Source organism: Myodes glareolus, chromosome 22, assembly GCF_982192425.1.
Source record: "Myodes glareolus chromosome 22, mMyoGla1.1, whole genome shotgun sequence".
Lineage (NCBI taxonomy): Eukaryota > Metazoa > Chordata > Mammalia > Rodentia > Cricetidae > Myodes > Myodes glareolus.
The window spans coordinates 34,644,288-34,662,776 of NC_142047.1; the positions used below are offsets into that span (position 1 = coordinate 34,644,288).

At 43.3% G+C, this 18,489-nt stretch overlaps 1 protein-coding gene across 6 annotated transcripts in view; it reads right to left on the minus strand.

The window, feature by feature from the left end:
* Tango6 (transport and golgi organization 6 homolog) overlaps nucleotides 1-18,489 on the minus strand; it is a 163,741-nt gene that overhangs the window by 95,130 nt on the left and 50,122 nt on the right. For all 6 annotated transcript variants that reach the window (XR_015735906.1, XR_015735907.1, XM_087900178.1 and 3 more), the window contains exons 12-14: nucleotides 15,978-16,112; nucleotides 8,791-9,258; nucleotides 3,843-3,900 (exon numbers count right to left, since the gene is read on the minus strand). Coding sequence is in view for 4 of the 6 variants with exons in the window: in XM_087900178.1 (XP_087756304.1) it covers nucleotides 3,843-3,900; nucleotides 8,791-9,258; nucleotides 15,978-16,112 (661 nt within the window). In the remaining 2 variants the exon portion in view is untranslated. The remainder of the gene's footprint in view (nucleotides 1-3,842; nucleotides 3,901-8,790; nucleotides 9,259-15,977; nucleotides 16,113-18,489) is intronic.

The following is an 18,489-nucleotide window of genomic DNA, read 5'->3' on the forward strand; positions in this document are numbered from 1 at the left end:
TATAGGTTTCTTTCTCCCTTCCTTTTCTCCCTCCCTCCCTCCTTCCTTCCTTCCTTCCTTTTCTCTTCCTGTTTGTTAAAATTGTTTTATCCAAAGACATTTTGGACCTAAGAGTGTAGCTCAGCAGTACTGTGCCTCTGTAGCAAGAAAGAGGCCCTGGGTTCAATTCTCATTAATGATCTTCCTCAAAACAACACCAACAGCCAAAGATTCTTCTGACACTCAGAGGGATCACTGGGACCCCTGAAATGTAGACTGCTCTTCAAGGACATGACTTCGAGGACATCTGAGCAGATTCGTAGCTGGCTAAACTGTCTGGCTACAAGAGCTTACTGAAGAACATTACTCATGTGTCTGCCACAGTCATTACATCAGAGCGGCATGCCCTCAGAGTCCTACAGTGCAGGCTGAGAAGATGCTCAGTAGGTAAGATACTTGTAATGCGAGCATGAGGACCAGAGTTTGGAACCCCAGAACCAACATAAAAGCTGGGTGGATATGGCAGCTACCTGTATCCCAGATGTTAGGCGACAGAGGGAATCCCTGGGGTGAGTTGACTAGTTAGATTAGTCAAATCAGAAAGATCCAGGTTCAGTTAGAGACCCTGCTTTAGTTAATAAAGTAGGAGTAATCAACAAAGGTAACCAGTGTCAACTTCTGGCTTCCACATGCACGCTTATATATACATGCATGCTTGTACATGTGCACCCTGAAGTACAAAACATGCATGCACACACACAAAATCCTCAACACATTAAGGGATAATCAAGGACATATCTTAACTCCTATTTTGGGAGAGATAGGACTTCTGCTTTGTATACATTTCCTTATCATTGAAAAAAATTAATTTTTTTTGCCACAGGATATTACTCAGTAGCCACAGCTGGCCTCAAACTCACTCTGTAGACCAGGCTGACCCCCAAATCACAAAGATTCACTTGCCTCTGCTTCCCCGTGTTAGATTTAAAGGTGTGTGCCTCTGTCCTCAGTATGGAACTCAGCAACTTTATACACAGCTTCCTATCTGCAGCAGCTGCTAGCTCCAGCATTTGCCCGGTATGAATAGCAGATATGCAGACATCTTTTCACAAAGTCAAGTTTAACTATTCAGGAATTTAGTAGCAGTTCTTAGACTGCTACATGAATAGGCAACACACGTAGCAGGAATTCTTAAGTAAGAAAAGAAGAGATATCTACTGTAGGAACGAGTGCACTCAGTCCTTCTCTGCTCGTTGCCTGACTGCAGACAGAATTGGTGAATATGCTTTAAAAAGAAAAAAGAAAAAGAAAACCCAAACTATCAATTAGCTGAGTGGGAAGTATCCATGGAGTCATGCAGGCAGATTGAGAAAAAGAAAGATTAAAATGCATTCATAGACCCCAAACTAAACGCTCCCTAGAGCACTCTCTAGTACCCTTATTACAAACGACCAGAACAGCGTGCTGGAGTGACTGTGCAAGTGACACCCAAGTGGGAAAATTCACTTCCTGCTTTTCTTCATGAGAATTCACTTAAGGCCTTAGCTTTTAAGTACATATAACTGACACCAAAAACATCAATTAGTTCAATCGTGTCCATCTCGGGGAGGCAGAGCAGAAATTCCACCTCCCCCACCTGTCCTGTTATTCATCACTAACTGATTAGCACACCAATTACAACCACCAAAAACACACGCTACACCAACAGCTGCAGTTTTTATAGGAGATCCCAGAGGCTAATGAGATCAATGGGTTAATCAGCCGAGCTTTTGCCAGGCAGCAATGTTGCCACATTAGAATGACACACCACTTTCAAAAACTCAGACCTAAAAACGGACAAGAAAGTCTGTGAAAATCATGTCCTTGGAAAAGCACAGGTGACTTGGTGTCTGCGGCTTATATTTAGAGGTGCCCTGGGTTCTCCAACCATGGTCTCTCTGGTTTCCTTAGTGTCACTTCATGGCCTGTAGTCTCAGGGGGCCTCCACGCACCTGCATGAGCCCCAGCCTGTCTGACCTCCACAGCTGCAGGTCAATGACTTTCTCTGGAAACTCTCAACTCTCCTAGTTGTCCTCTCGCTTCTGGGGTGGTCATTTTGTTTCCCTTAATCCTCTTTCTGCTTATTGTCACGCCTCCCCCACCTGAATGGACTATACTTTCAGATTGTGAGCCAGAACAAATACTTCCTTTTCCTTTTCCTTTCTCTCTTTCTCCTCTCCCCTACCCTTTCTTTTTAAGACAGAGTTTTTCTATGTAGCTCTGGCTGTCCTGAAACTCCTTCTGTAGATCAGGCTGCCTTGAACACAGAGATCCGCCTGCCTCTGCCTCCTGAGTGCCAGGGTTAAAGGCGTGCACCACCACTGCCTGGCCACACTTCCTTTCTTAAGGTAATTTTTTGGTCAGGTATTTTGTAACAATGAGGAAAAATAACTAGTGTACACACTGAGTTCCATTTAACAGATAAGAAGCTGGAGCCCAGGAGGCCTAACGTCATTGCCAAAACCCGTTCAGCTGAGAAGCAGTGTACTTAGGCAGTCTGTCTCCAGAATCCCAGCTCTGCATCAAAGGAAACTGAGGCAACTCTAGCTTTCTCACTGTGAATCTGATCCTGTTGGAAAGGGTGCCTAACTTTCTATTCTCCTCTAGTTCTAGAATCTACAAACCAATAGAAGTGCGGAGAACAAAGAACCTCAGAGAAGAAATAAAATGATTTCCATGTTTTCTCCCCAGTGTAGGGAGATTTATACATGATAAGCAAATGCTCTACCTGCTCTATATGGTTTGTTTGCTTGCTTTCTTATTTGTTTGTTTTTAGGGTTTCTGAGACAGGGTCTTCCTATTCTATAACTCTGATTGTCCTGAAACTCACTCTATAGACCCAGGCTAGCCTGGAAGTCAGAGAGATCCACCTATCTCTGTTTCCTGAATGCTGTATTGAAGATGTGTGTCACCACATATGGCCCCATATGTGTCTTGATTTTTATTATTTATTTATGTGTATATGGGTATGGGTATTGCATATGTGCAATGCCTACAGAGGCCAAAAGGGGGCATCAGATCCTCTGAAGCTAGAGTTACATGTCATTGTGAGGTGCCTAACATGAATGCTGGGGAACAAACTCTGGTTCTCTGTAAGAGCAGTATGCACCAGCTGCTGAGCCATCTCTCCATCCCATGTGTGTATGTCTGTGTGTATGGCTTTTTAAATGAAGAAATTTTTTTTTAAAAAAAAGAAATATTAAATACCTGAAGCTGAGGGTGGGGTATAGCTCACTGGTGCTTACTTGAGAATGTGTGAAGACCTAGATTTACTCCCTAGCTCTTGACACCCCACACCAAAAACAAAACCAGAAAAAAAATCACAAAAAATGACAAAATAGAAACCATTAAAATGAAACCAAAAACATTTGAAAACTCAAAACCTTGTGGCGTGTGTGTGTGTGTGTGTGTGTGTGTACATGCCCATGTGTGTCCCATGAAGATCAGAGGACAACTTGCAGTTCTTCCCCTCCACTATGTGGACCCTGGATATCGAACTCCAGTCTTCAGGCTTAGGGCCTGTGTATTACCTGCTGAGCCATCTCACCGCCCCCATGAAAGGTTACATTGTGAATGAACCATTCTTTACCTCTCTCAACCAAGGAAATGGCATTTAATCTATAGAATGATAAAGTAAACATAAAACTTCATCATTGTGAGACATTGAAACGCTGTAAGAACCCTATGGAAACTCTAGGAATGCCATTATTATCACTCAGAGGATCCCACTTAGGAAGCAGAAAGATGGACAAAAAGACCAGTTATATCTGGTGGTTGTATCCCTCAAGTAAACACGATGCCATCTTTGGTCCACAATAGCTTACCTTGAATTGCAGACAGATACACAAAAGTGTCTTCATGCTCCAAGTTCTCCAAGAATATCTGAAAGCACAAAACAGGGTAAGATGATTCTCAAAGAGCAAAAAGACATGGAGTCCCTCTGTCCTCTGCCTCTGAGGAGTACATGCTCTTCTTCTTGGTAGAAACTGGTCTGACATGGAACCAACCATGTGAGGAAAATGGTTTATTTGGTTGAAGTCCAATTTCTCTAACAGTTTGAGAGGGGGGGAAGATTAGGGGGAGAAACTTCTTGAAGTTATCAAGTATATACCATTACTAGTTATGGAAATCAACACATATAAGAATAATCAACAGGTTAAGTCTTGATTGCAAACCTGGCAATCCAAATTTTGATCCCTGGGTCCTATGATGGAAGAAGAAAACCAACTACCAACGTTATCCTCTGACTCCACAGACACACTGCAGCACGTGTGTGCACACTCCCAGACCTCCACCAACACACTGCAGCACATGTGTGCACACTCCCAGACCTCCACTGACACACTGCAGCACGTATGTACCACACTCCCACAGACCTCCACAGACACACTGCAGCACGTATGTACCACACTCCCACAGACCTCCACAGACACACTGCAGCACGTATGTACCACACTCCCACAGACCTCCACAGACACACTGTAGCACGTGTGTACCACACTCACACTCTATATACATCATGCTCACACACAGTAATATCCATAAACCTTTTTAAGAAGAATTCTCAACATTTTTCTGTGCTGGCCCATGGTGGACCACATATCAACACAGGTGATCCTGTCCCCTGAGCTACCAGCATGTGGGGTCGCAAGGGAGACAGAGATGGAATTATTACAGAGGCAATTTCATGTCTACGCCACTTTTTTTTTAATCCTGCAAATTGTAGCCCTTTGATTGACACTGCTAACAAACTACTCTCATTCTTCCCCAAATTAGGCACTTACCAGGGTGTCAAATGCAGTACGGTCTACCTAGGGACACCATGATGCATGCTAAATTTAGACCCTAACGCGGAGCATGTGCTCAAATTCCCCCTGCTTGCTGTCTAGGGAAGGCAGGAGTGCCTACTCATGGACCACTCAGGGTCTTTTGCTCAATGGTGCCCACACTCCTGAGGGAGAGCTGAGACAGTCTAGATGTGATGATGACTGGGCTGGAAGACACTGGGGCTGCATATGGAGTGAGGGAAACAATACTGAGTCAGAGCCATAAGAATAAAATATAAGAAATATTTTAAAGACTTCACAGAAAAAGAATTGACAGGTGTCCTTACTGCTATGTTCTTTCTTTCCTTGTTTTTTTTTTCCAACTTGACACAAGCTAGGGTTATGTGGGAACACAGACCCACAATTGGGAAAATGTCCATCACCAGATTGGTCTTGTAGGCAAAGTGGGAGGGCATTTTGTGGGAGGGCCCAGCGCATTGTGGGTGGTGCCACTCCTGAGCAGGTGGTTCTGGGTTCTATAAGAAAGCTAGCTGAGCAGGCCAAGGGGAAAAAGCCAGTAAGCAGAACTACTCCATGGCTTTTGCATCAGCTCCTGCCTCCAGGGTCCTGCCTTGAGTTGTTGCCTTGACTTCCCTAAATGGACAGTGACTTAGTATCTGAAAACCAAATAAACCCTTTCCTCTTCAAAGTTGCTTTTGGTCACAGCAATAGAAACCTTAACTAAGACAAGAGGTCTAAAAGGTGGAGAAAAGAGAGGAACAAGAGAGGGTTATATATAAAACAAACACGCCATGAAAGCACTGGTTTGGTCTGGGGGAAGAAAGGAGTCAGCGAGGGTCAGGAGCGGGGCCGGGAGGACAGCTGCGGGAGGTATGATAGATAATTTTGAGTGCCAACTTGATGAGATTTAGTAACCACAGAAACAAACCTCTGGGCACATCGGTAAGGGAACTTCTTGACTGAGTTCATTGAGGTGGAAGACCCACCCTAACTGTGGGTGGCACTACTCCACAAGCTGGGGTTCTGGACTGAATCAAAAGAAGAAAGGAGCCAGAACCTGGAAACAACCTAAATGCCCCTCGATCGAAGAATGGATAAGGAAAATGTGGTACATTTACACAATGGAGTACCACACAGCAGAAAAAAAATAACGACAGCTTGAATTTTGCAGGATAATGGATGGAGCTAGAAAACATTATTTTGAGTGAGGTAACCCAGACACAGAAAGACAATTATCACATGTACTCACTCATAGGTGGTTTTTAAACATAAAGCAAAGAAAGCCAGCCTACAAACCACAATCCCAGAGAACTTAGACAACAATGCAGACACTAAGAGAGACTTACATAGATCTAATCTACATGGGAAGTATAAAGTAGAAAAAGACAAGATCTCCTGAGTAAATTGGGAGCATGGGGACCTTGGGGGAGGGTTGAAGGGGGGAGGGGAGAGGCAGGGAGGAGAGCAGAGAAAAATGTAGAGCTCGATAAATATCAATAAAAAAAGGGATTTTGTTTCATGATAAGAAGGAGGAGGAGGAGGAGGGAAGGAAGGAAGTCATTGAGCTAGAAAGAGGCAGAGACGGCTGCTGCTGAGAGACATCTGAATCCAGTCCTGCGAACCGGCTCCTGACCATTTGTCCTCTGGTCACCGTACACTCACTGTGGGGCCCACACACCTCACCCACCCCACCACACAAAATAAAAATTTAAATGTAACAAAAACATGTTTGTTTGTTCTTTTTAAAGGAGAAAAGGAGCAGAGCATTCACCTGTCTCTGCTTCCTGACTGCAGACACAAGGTGGCTCAAACCTGTCCCAGTGATTACACTGCTATCATGGTCTGTATTCTCAAACTATGAACCATGAATCAATCTTATATTGCTTCTCAGGTGTTTTGTCATAGCAATGAGAAAAGAAATGCAGGGGACAAATAAGAATAAAATACAGCCAGGAAGTGGTGGTGCACGCCTTTAATTCCAACACTCAGGGAGACAGAGACAGGCAGATCTCTGTGAGTTCGAGGCCAGCCTGGTCTACAGAGTGAGTTCCAGGACAGCCAGAGACACACAGAGAAATCCTATCTCAAAAAACCTAAATAAATAAATAAATAAAATACAATAATATGGGCATACAAAAATTTTACAATAAAACACATTTTCTTGCAAGATAACCAAAAACTAATTTAAAAAATAAAAGGGACAAGAGTGTGCTGGTGTATACCTGTAATCCCAACACTTGGGAGATAGAGGTAGAGGATCAGGAGTTCAAAGTCAGTCTGGGCTACATGAGACCCTGTTTCAAAAACTCAAAATTAAGTCTAGCATGATGGGACACTCTTGCAATCCCAGTCCTTTGGAGAGAGGCAAGAAGATCTGGGCTTCAGGATCACCCTTGGCTATGTACCAAGTTCAAGAATTGCCTGGACTACCTGAGACTTTGTCTCAAAAAAAGAAAAAAGAAAAACAAAACAGGAGAGGACTAGGGGCTGGGGATGAGTCAGCAGGTAAAGTGCCTGCGGAGCAAGTGTGAAAACGAAGGCTCTTCAGCACCCTCCTGCAAAGCGCAGCACTGATAGGTGGAGACAGAGCATCATAGAAGCTTGTTAGGCAGCTTCCAGGTCCAGCAAGAGACTCTCAAAAATAAGATGTAGAGTGGAAGAGGAGGACACCCAGAGTTGACTTCTGGCCCCCACACCTGCACATACCTGCATACACATACATGCCACACACAGAGACACACACACATACATACAAATCACAAATAAGGGATATATTTTATGAACTTTTTCGCAAAAAGCAATTGGCAAAACTCAGTGAACATAACAGATGGAGATGAAATGCAGGCAAAGGAAATTCCATAGGTAGCCCCAGCATGCATTATCTAAACTAGCATTCCATAGGATCCTTGGGGGCTAACAGTTACTCAAAGATTTCTGAGTTCAGTATCATTTCCCTGACAGAAAATCCTTAGCATACGTCTGCATTTTATCTGTAAGATGAGGATAACACAATATCGAAGTTGTGAGAATAAGAAACAGTGTCAGTAAGGCACATGACTTGTTCAACAAAGAACAGACAATATTATCCAATACTTCCAGTATCACACTAACTAAAATAGATGTCTTCCATCAGAATTATAATTTGCGGTTCAAGGGCTAGACAAATAGCTAGATCACTGACATTACTAACAAGGCTCAGAAAGGTTCAAGGTGCTGTCCAGGAAGTTGAGATTGGGCCCTAGGCAGTAGTTTCTAGGACCCCTGTTCTTATTGTACCTCACATTCAAGTCTCAAAGACTTCCATAAAAGGGAAAGGTCCTATCTAAGCAGTATGCACTCTGCTACATTAGTTTAGAACATCAAGACAGTTTTTTGTTGTTGTTTTTTTTCTGTGAAGGAGGCAAAAGAGTGGAGGAGAGCCAATTAGATCCAGTGCCCCTCTAAAGAGAGATCCAGTTCAAGGTGGGCTTACCTAGGATGGGTATCCTCCCATCTCTGTGAATTGGCTCATGCTAGCCCACTGCCTGTCTTTTACATGCCCACACTTGGCCAGTTTGTTCAAGACACATAACAATCAACCTCTCCCAGATTTTCCTCTGACTACCCACCACACTGCTCATACATAAAATGCTGGCATCTATCCACGTTCCATTGAGCAGCCCCATGTGGTCTTCTACACCCTTCCTACCTCAATCTGGCCTCTCAACAATACAAATTCCTGGAGGATAATCCAGGATGGTGCTAGACACATGATCAGTGTTTAAGAGATACCTGAGTTAGGCTGGTCTTGGTGACATGCACCTTTAATCCCAGCACTCAGGAGGCAGAGAGACTGGTGCATCTCTGTGAGCTCAAGGCCAATCAGGGCTCCACAGTAAAATCCTGTCTCAAAACAACAACAAACAAAGCACCCCGGACTGAATATATGTTCCTGGCTGCTGTCTGCACCGTGTCATCACGTGTCAGGGCAGTGTGTTCTACTCACCTGGAGAAGCTTCTTTTCATCCTTGAGGGCTATCACTTCTCTCTGCTCTACCCAGCGGGAAAGAGTGCGCAGGGCAGCAGCCCGGGTTGGAATCTGGGGATCACAGGCTGACAAGAGAACCTCCTGGAACTGTTCTGAGGTTACATTTCTATGTGGCTGACTTGCTGCAATGACAGGCTCATGAGACTCCTGGTCTGTTTTGGGAGGGTCCTGCTCTTGTTCCGGGTGGTCCTGAGCTACTTCTGTGAGTATGTCATGTTGCTGTTCTCTTTTCCTTTCCGGGTCTTTTTTGTTCAGAGTACTTTGGGCAGCCATGCTGACAGCCTCCGTGGAAAAGGCTCTGTGAGTAGAGATGGTAATTCGGAGATCAACAGCGAGTTCTTGGATGACAGGGTCGGGGTATGTATTAGAGACCTTCTCCAACAGAGGCAGCAGCTGCTTCAGGACTGCAAAATCACTTGACTTCAACTATAAAATGAAAATTTAAAAATAGTAAGTCAAAATTAATGTGGAAAATGTTAAGAAGTGAATATAAGGAGTAACAGTCATGTTCATGGTGCGGTCAGCACAGTGCCGGGACAAACACTGAAGAACTATTTGCTAGCTAATTACAGCTAACATCCATTGAACACTGTCCACACACAGGCGCTTTTCTGAGTTAACAAGCACACAGAACAGTAACCTGAGATAGAGTGACAATTAGTTGCTACATTGGAAACAGACACTTAAGAAGGATGCCCAGAATCACAAACCAGAACATAGTGTAGAGTGAAGAAGCTACAGTCCAGGCAGTGTGGCTCATGTCTGTATCACAACGGGGAGACTGGAGCAGGAGAACTACCCTGAGTTCAAGACTAGCTAGGGCTACATGAGATCTAAAACAGCCTGGGATCCTGTATCAAAAGAAAAATAAAATAAAAAGTCATATTTTGGAATATAAAAATTAAATTTTAGCTGGGCAGTAGTGGTGTATGCCTTTAATTAATCTCAGCACTCAGGAGGCAGAGAAAGGCAGATCTTTGTGAGTTCAAGGCCAGCCTGGTCTACAAAATTTGGAGCCAGGACAGAGCTACAGAGAAAACCTGTCTCAAGAAAAAAAAAATAAAATAAAAAAGAAAATTATATTTTTGCCTAAAAACCATCCTTTAATACTGCTTCCTGGGAATGAAGAGGTGGCTCCAGAGTTAAGAGCACCTGCTGCATAACCAAGAGGACCAAAGTTTGAATCCCAGCATCCGCACAGAAACTGCGTTTTCCATGCACACCTATAATCCCAGCTCCAAGTAGAGTGGAAACGGGGATTATGAGGGCTCCCTGAAGTCTAGCATAGCGGAGAGAACCTGCCTCAAAGCAATAAATCGAGTGATACCGGACACTTCATACCGTTTTGGCCTCTGTACACACATAAATACACACATGTGCATACACACTCTATATACATACATACATATATATATATACACATACAAATAAATAATAAATGACTTTTTAAAAAAAAATATTTATTTCTGGGCTGGAGAGATGGCTCAGTGGTTAAGAGCATTGCCTGCTCTTCCAAAGGTCCTGAGTTCAATTCCCGGCAACCACATGGTGGCTCACAACCATCTGTAATGAGGTCTGGTGCCCTCTTCTGGCCTGCAGACATACACACAGACAGACCATTGTATACAAAATAAATGAATTTAAATATTTTTAAAAAATACTTATTTCTGCTAGATTTTTGGGTGTTGGCAGTCCTGAAAGATTCTATATCTTTTTGTTTTATTGGGTGTTTGTTTGTTTGTTTTTCTTTTTCAGAAGCAGGGTTTCTCTATGTAAGAGCTCTGGCTGTTCTGGAACTTGCTTTGTAGACCAAGCTGCCCTTGCATTCAGAGATCTGCCTGTCTCTGCCTCCTGAGTACTGGGATTACAGGCATGCACCACCACTGTCTGGCTGCTTTGCTGTTTTTTGAGACAGGGTTTCTCTACAGAGTACTGGTGGTCCTGGAACTCACCATGAAGATCAGACTGGCCTTGAACTCACAGATATTTCCTTGCCTCTGCCCCATAGCCCCCCAAGTGTTGGGATTAAAGGTGTGGCCACCATACCTGACTAGACTAGTTCTTGGAAGCATTTACATCAAATCTGTAGTAGTTTAAATCAATAATAATAAAAAAACCTTTGCAGGACACTGGTAATAACAGAAATAAGGCTCTGAAAATCTTTAACAACGTTTATAAATGAACACAATAAAGATAATTCCATATTTAGGTGGCTTAATCTCAAATGCAGAAGGCATTGCAGACAACCAGTCCTTATATAACTAAGAGATCATTTAAAAATATATTTGTGCATGTGTATGTGCACATGTGTATTCATGTATACCCACTGCTGTGGGGTACAGTGCCTCTTCATGCAACTGTAGGTCAGAGGGCAATTTTGTGGAGTTGGTTCTCTTCCTCCACGTTTACATGAGTTCAAGGGATTAAAATCAGGTCTTCAGGTTCGTGTAGAGAGTGCCTTTGACTGCTGAGTCGTATTATTGATGCTGAAAGATCATTTTCTGAAAAGATGTAAAATTAGGGACTAAGCAGATGGCTCGGCGGGTAAGAGCATTCATGGAGTAAGCATGAGGACTGGAGTTTGAATCCTCAGCAGCCATGTAAAATCTGGGAATGGCTGCACATGTGCCTGCTATCCTCAGAGCTGGGAGGGGGAGACAAGGAGAGACTCTGCTTCAAGGGAATAGGCAGAGAGTGACAGAGCAAGACACCTAGCATCTTCTTTTAGCTTTTGATGTACAAATGGTCACAAGGAGATACAAAATTAAGGCAAGGGATACAGCAGTAGCTTAGCTTGTGCAGGGTCCTGGTTGAAGGTACTGTGCACTCTAAATAAGAAATTTTACAGGCAATGACCACCTACCTATAAATGCTTGAAATTCTGAGAAACATTTAGGCTTCCTGGGAAATAACGAACAAAAATGCCCGTGAAAACACTATGTGTGGATCCTCTTTCCCTGCAACACATGACAAATGTTCCCAACACATCCACGGTGTACTGATGTCTGACAGTTGCCCAGTAAGGGAAAGAGCAATGTTTTTAAACTTTTAAAAGCCTATGCCCTTTGATAAACATTTAAAAAGAAGAAAAAAATAAGAAAAAAACAAAACTGCCTCCTTACCTAAAAATACTCTTCTCCTTTCTTTTTTTTTTCCTGCCATTTGTCCATCCATCCATGCTGTTTACTAGCTGCTGCATCAGGCTTACTAACAATGACCAGAAAGCAGGAAATGCCTGCTCAAGTGGCAACAGCAATTTTAAGAATAAATGATGTTCTATAGAGAGCATGTCCAGTCCAGTGAAGGGAAGAAAGGACAGAGTGGAACCAGTCAACTCTCCTAGCTGAATGAACAGGCTCACAGCAGGAACACCTTCTCTCTGCTTTCCCACTCTGTGGCAGAACCCCTAGTTTGTTCACGACTATTCCACAGAATCCCTGATTTGCTATGGTTCTGAAATATAAGTCAACTACACCTGAAACACAGGCACAGGCTTAGCACAATGTTTTGGGATTTATGTGTATGAGTGTTTTGTGTGTATGTCTACACACCACATGAGCGCAGTGCCTCTGGAGGCCAGAAAAGAGCCTGGAACTGTAGTTATAGATGGTTGTGAGGCACCATGTGGGTGTCAGGAACCATCCTACGAGAGCGACAAGAGCTCTTTACCTCTGAGCCATCTCTACAGTCCTTAGGGAAACTTTGTTTTACTAAAGAGTTTAAGTAATAGCCTTTGGAAAGAAAGGAAAATAGAAAGTATGAATAAATGGAAGGAACAAAGGAAAAGGAAAGACACAAGAAGACCTAAATAGCTAAAGACGGCTGTCCCTTTAGAGAAAAGATACACCTTTGGTGTCTAACTAATGAACCTCACTACAAGATCTAGCCTTAATGGCTAGGCGTCCAGCCTTTAGCAATACATTCCATTGCTACCCTGGCACAATATGGCTTCAGTGTATCCTAAAGCTAGAATGGTCTATTCAGCTTCAATAACCAGGGCAACAGTGGGCCCACCAGCTCCGCAACATCAAGCAGAAACTGCTCCCTAAGGGGACAGGAGAGACTCCTCAACGTGCTACTTTTACTGATGACCAAGCCTGGAATTTAGAAAGTGAGTATGGAATTACATTCATCTTGTTAGCAATCTTAAACCTGCACTTTCTCCAAATTGACTCTCTTCCCAGACGTGAAGTTTTAATAGTCACCTTAATTACATGACTTAGAAAGGAATGAAGAAAGGCCCCGATGCTGTTAGATTCTGTTTCATTAGCCAAAACAATGACTCCTAACAGGGAGTATGTAGAGCACGGTGTTCCAGGCTCTAAAGCAAAGACTTAGGGTGACAGTAGTCAACTAACCCCATAGTTTTCAAGTGTTACTTTATTGTGAATATGAGACAAAACCTAGCACTACTAAGGAGCCTTTACAGGGCTGGAGAGAGAGCTCTGCGGTTAAGAGCACTGGCTGCTCTTCCAGAGAACCAAACTCAATTCTCAGCACCCATGTGGTGGCTCAGAACCATCCAAACTCCAGTTCCAGGAACTCCTACAACCCTCTTCTGACCTCCTTGGGCACTGGGTACACATATGGTACACATACATATATGGAGGTAAAACATTCATACACATAAAATAAAATAAATCTAAAATAAAATGTAAAAAAGAAGCCCTTGCCAGGTATGGTGGCACATGCCTTTAATCCCAGCATTCAGGAGACAGAGGCAAATGGATTTCTGAGTTCATGGTCTATAGAGCAAGTTCCAGGACAGCCAGGGCCACACAGAAAAACCTGTCTCAAAAAAACAGGGAAAAAAACCCTTATAAATGCATTAATCAAGCAGGAAACAAAAATTAAGCAAATCTAGGGCATAAATAAAGAGGGTGATGTGTTTATGTTCACTTAAACTGCAGAGTCGAGGGAGTCAGGATGGCTCACAGCAGGGCAGGGACAGGCAAGGGCTGTCCAGATGCCACCAGCCAGGCCAGGCCTGGCCAGTGAATACAGCAGCCTCCAACAAGAAGTTTCTAGAAGGGAGAAGGAAGAGCTCTGTGGTTCATTTTCCATGGGTTAGATTGACTGAAATAAGTACTAAACTATAACACATGCACACAATCTAGGCTTTCAATGTATAGACTATCAAAGTTAATATTCAACAAGAAAAACAAAACTCAACTAAGCTAATTAAATCCACTAACAATCCAACTTAAGCTATTCCATCTGTGAACCCTTCCTTGTCACATCTAATATGGCTCTGGAACCTTAGCCAAACTTTTTTTTTCAAATGACATATGAAATATAAAATTAGGAATGCTAAGGAAATCCAGTGAGAAATGGGATTCGCACTGACAACCAGCCCAGATAAGTCTTTTTCTCCTTAAGAAAAGGCAGGAGGGAGCCACCTTTTGATACTGAAACATAACATTGTAGTCTGACAGCCAGGCATGCTTCTTAGGAGGCTGGAGATGTAACACAGGGGGAAGTGAAAGGCCCTGGGTTTGATCTCCAGAATCAGAGTGAAAAAATAAGAGAAAGGCAAATTCTAATACATCAAGAATCAAATCTGATTTGAATGCTCAGACTCAAAATGCATTCCCCAAGGGCCCCTGCTCATGGGTTTTGAGTCTGATTTCATAACCTGCTCTGAGACTGTCCTGCTTTCTTGCAGCCTCCTAACTTACTGAACCCATCATGCTGACCAGTGTGCTCTAGCCCAGCCCATCCTCTGCCTTTGCCAGTACTGTCCCCAGGGCTCTACAGCTCAGTTACACTGGCTTTCCATCAATGCTCAAAAAACCAAGCTTTTCTCTGCTTCTGTGCCTTTGCAGAGTTTCCTTAACTGAAAGGATTTCTTCCACCTCTTCCATATACGCCACACTCAAACACCTATGCCTCCTTCAGGTCTTAGTAGAATGACCTTCGCTCACTGAAGACCTCTCAGCCTAGCTTATATGCTATGTTATCATGGCCTCCTTCCCTCTTTTTGGGGGCATTCCATTCAATTCTAATCATATTTTAAAATGGACATTCTGGGTGTGCCTCTCTTCCTCGACTACGGTGTGAGGTATAGGCCATGTCTGCCTTGTCCATTGCTATGGTCTCAGATCTATCATGTGGCAAATATGCAATCAATAGTGGCCGAATGAATAAATTAAAAAATTATAAATTAGGGTTGGAAGGATGGCAGTGGACTGCTCTTGCAGTCCTGTGTGCTTGGCTCCCAGGACCCACATCAGGTAGCTCACAGTTGTCTGCAAATCCAGCTCCAGGGGCTGTGACACCATCGTCCAGTCTCAGCAGGCACCCGCACTCATGTACACATAGACACACACACACACACACACAATTTAAAAATAGAAATAGATCTTAAAAACTACAAATTAACTATGTAAAAACCACATAAACTAAGCTGGCCATAGTGGTGCACACCTGCTGTCCTAATGACTCGGAGGCAGGAAGGAAGATCATCAATGTCATATTGAATTCAAGCCCAGCCTAGGCTATATGAGACTCTGCCTCAAACAAAAACAAAACAAAACTCTTTTTTGGGGGGAGGAGGGAGGTTCAAGACAGGGTTTCTCTGTAGCTTTGGAGCCAGTCCTAGAACACGCTCTGTATACCAGGCTGGCCTTGCACTCACAGAGATCCGCCTGCCTCTGCCTCCCGAGTTCTAGGAATAAAGGCATGCACCACCACCACCCAGACAAAACAAAACTCTTAAAAATGACTGGCAGCAGGCGTGAATATATTGCACTATATGGGCTAAACAATGGACCCTGAGCTAAGTGGAACCATGCAAAACAGGTGCCATATGAGCAGCCAAAAGGTTGCTAAGGATTTCCCACCAACTCCTTGGAGTCAAAGAACTGAACGTCTGCCTCAGGCACAAAACACTCAAAGTTTCCAAAACAAGTTTGTTCCATGCAGGAAAGAGCCCTACCCTTTTGACAGTGACAAGCTGGCAGGCCAATGTGAAGTGGCATGCTTGTAGTCTATGTTAGAGATGACTCTCATTAACAACCCAAGTTGGTCATCCTGGTTCTCCTGGGTGCAATATCGATTCCTGTTTTCCATGAAGGTATGGAAGAAAGGCAGCAGGTTCTCGTCCCTACTCAAAAATTCAAGTTTCGCTCATACCTACAACTCACCTGAACAGCCCCTCCCAGCATGGCAGCCACCAGCCCCATTGACATGCTCAGTGTCTGGGATTCCACGGTGCTCTCTGCCTCATGAGCCAGGCTTGCACACGCTCTCTGCAGTGTTGCTGCTACAAAGTCCACTACCTACCGAAGAAGGAAATTAGCATTAGCGTCAGTGATGGGGTAAGAAAGGAATGTAAAATCCATATGTCTTATGTCTACAAATGTCTACAGCATCATCTTAAGCATCATGAAAACATACTAGCTGCTTCTGTGTAGCAAGAGTGGTGCTCTATACTTTTGTGACTTGTTTTACATCTGCCAGTTTATATAAGATGTTTGGAAGGAAGTCGGGTGGTGGTGGTGCACGCCTCTAAACCCAGCACAGGGAAGGCATGATGTGTACAAGTGGATTCATCAATTACAGCAAAGGGGCCCAGGAATGTAGCTCAGGAGTAGAGACTGCTTGCCTAGCAGGTGGAAAGGTTAAGTCCTCGGGAGACATATGCATGTTCACACACACACACACACACACACACACACACAAAGAGATAAAGATGTCTAACAAGGGCACTGCTCTGCGGCAGCAATGGAAAGGTCAGAGACATGTAAACACAGGAGATACCTGAGAAACCTCTGTATCTTCTCAATTTTGTTGTGAACCTAAAACTACTCTTAAAAATAAACTCCAGGGGGCTGGAGAGATGGCTCAGAGGTTAGGAACATTGGTTGCTCTTACAGAGGTCCTGAGTTCAATTCCCAGCAATGACATGGTGGCTCACAACCATCTACAATGAGATCTGGTGCCTTCTTCTGGCCTGCAGGCACGAATCCTGTAGACATAATAAATAAATAAAATCTAATAAAATAAACTAAACTCTGGGGTCTGCAGAGATGGCACAGTGGCTAAGAACACTGGCTGCTCTTCCAAAGGAACTGAGTTCAATTCCCAGCACTCTCCTGGCAGTTGTCTGTAACTCCAGTCCCAGTCCAATGCCCTCCCTTCTGGGCTCTGTAGAGACTGCACACATGGCACACATATGTACATTCAGGCAAACAAACATACACATAAAAAATAAAATCTCAAAACAAAAAATTTGTTGGGCAATGGTGTGCACACCTTTAAACCCAGCACTCAAGAAGCAGAGGCATGTGGATCTCCAGGTTTGAGGTCAGCCTGATGGATAGAGTGAGTTCTAGGACAGCCAGGGATATACAAAGAAACCTTACCTCAAAAAACCAAAAAGATAGCCGGGCAGTTGTGGCACACGCCTTTAATCCCAGTACTCGGGAGGCAGAGGCAGGCGGATCTCTGTGAGTTCGAGACCAGCCTGGTCTACAAGAGCTAGTTCCAGGACAGGCTCCAAAGCTATAGAGAAACCCTGTCTCAAAAAATCAAAAAAAAAAAACAAACCCAAAAAGAAAGTAAATTAAGTAAACAGAAAATAAACTGTGGGCCAGGGAAATGAGTAGGTGAGGAAAAGCACTTGCCATGTAGGTCTGATGATTGGATTCAGATCCTCAGAACCCACTGTAAAAGCTGGAAACGACAGCATATGTCTGCAACCCCAGCACACTTTCGGTGACATGGGAGCCAGGCACATGAGGAACATCACAGAGTTTCAGAGTCCTATCTGAAAGGCTTCTGAAACCCGATAGGACAGCTTGCCTTAAGCATATAGCACAGCAGCAAATGCAAAAAATATCGTGCTTCAAAATCAAGCTAGAAAGGGAAAGAGAATCAATGCCCAAGGTCACCCTCTGACCTACACACATACATATAAATAGATATATGATATATATTTGATATATATACATTTGATATAGATGCATATTAGATATATATGTGTATTTGATAAAATACATATATAAAAATAAACATTACTTTCTGACCATTTAAAATGTTATCTGAATAAAGTTTCCTTATTGGAGATTTCTCAGTTCCAGTCTTAATTCTGATAAGCAATGAATATGGAAGACGATACCCAATTTTATTTATAAGCCAGTGTCTTTCATTAATCTATAAATGATTCAGAGTCACATTCTAAGTTTCAATATTTCTACAGACTTAAGGTAGTTCATACACAAGATTTTATATAGTGTAGGCTATCAATAACCTTTCAAAGGAATTAATTTGGTCAGCACCATTTGAACAGAGCCTGGTATAATCATCTAGCACAAACATCTTTGAACAAACAACAGCAGACACACATTCACGCACGTACTCATGCACACGTGTATATTCAGGATTAATGGCTCAAAGGGGAGATATCATTTTGTAAATGGGAAGGTTGAGATAGGTTGTAATAAGCCTCTAAATACTATGCAAGGTTGCATGCTTCACTCTCTGGACAAATCACATGCTATGCTAGAATCCTTACTGCAAGCTTAAAGCTGGGAGAATGGCCTGTTAACACTTGTCTTCTGGGACAAGGCAGGAAACTGGGAAGGTTATTTAAACGCTCCATGCACAGAAACAATGCTGACAACTTCTACCTCCCTCTCTAACCCTGAGACGTTA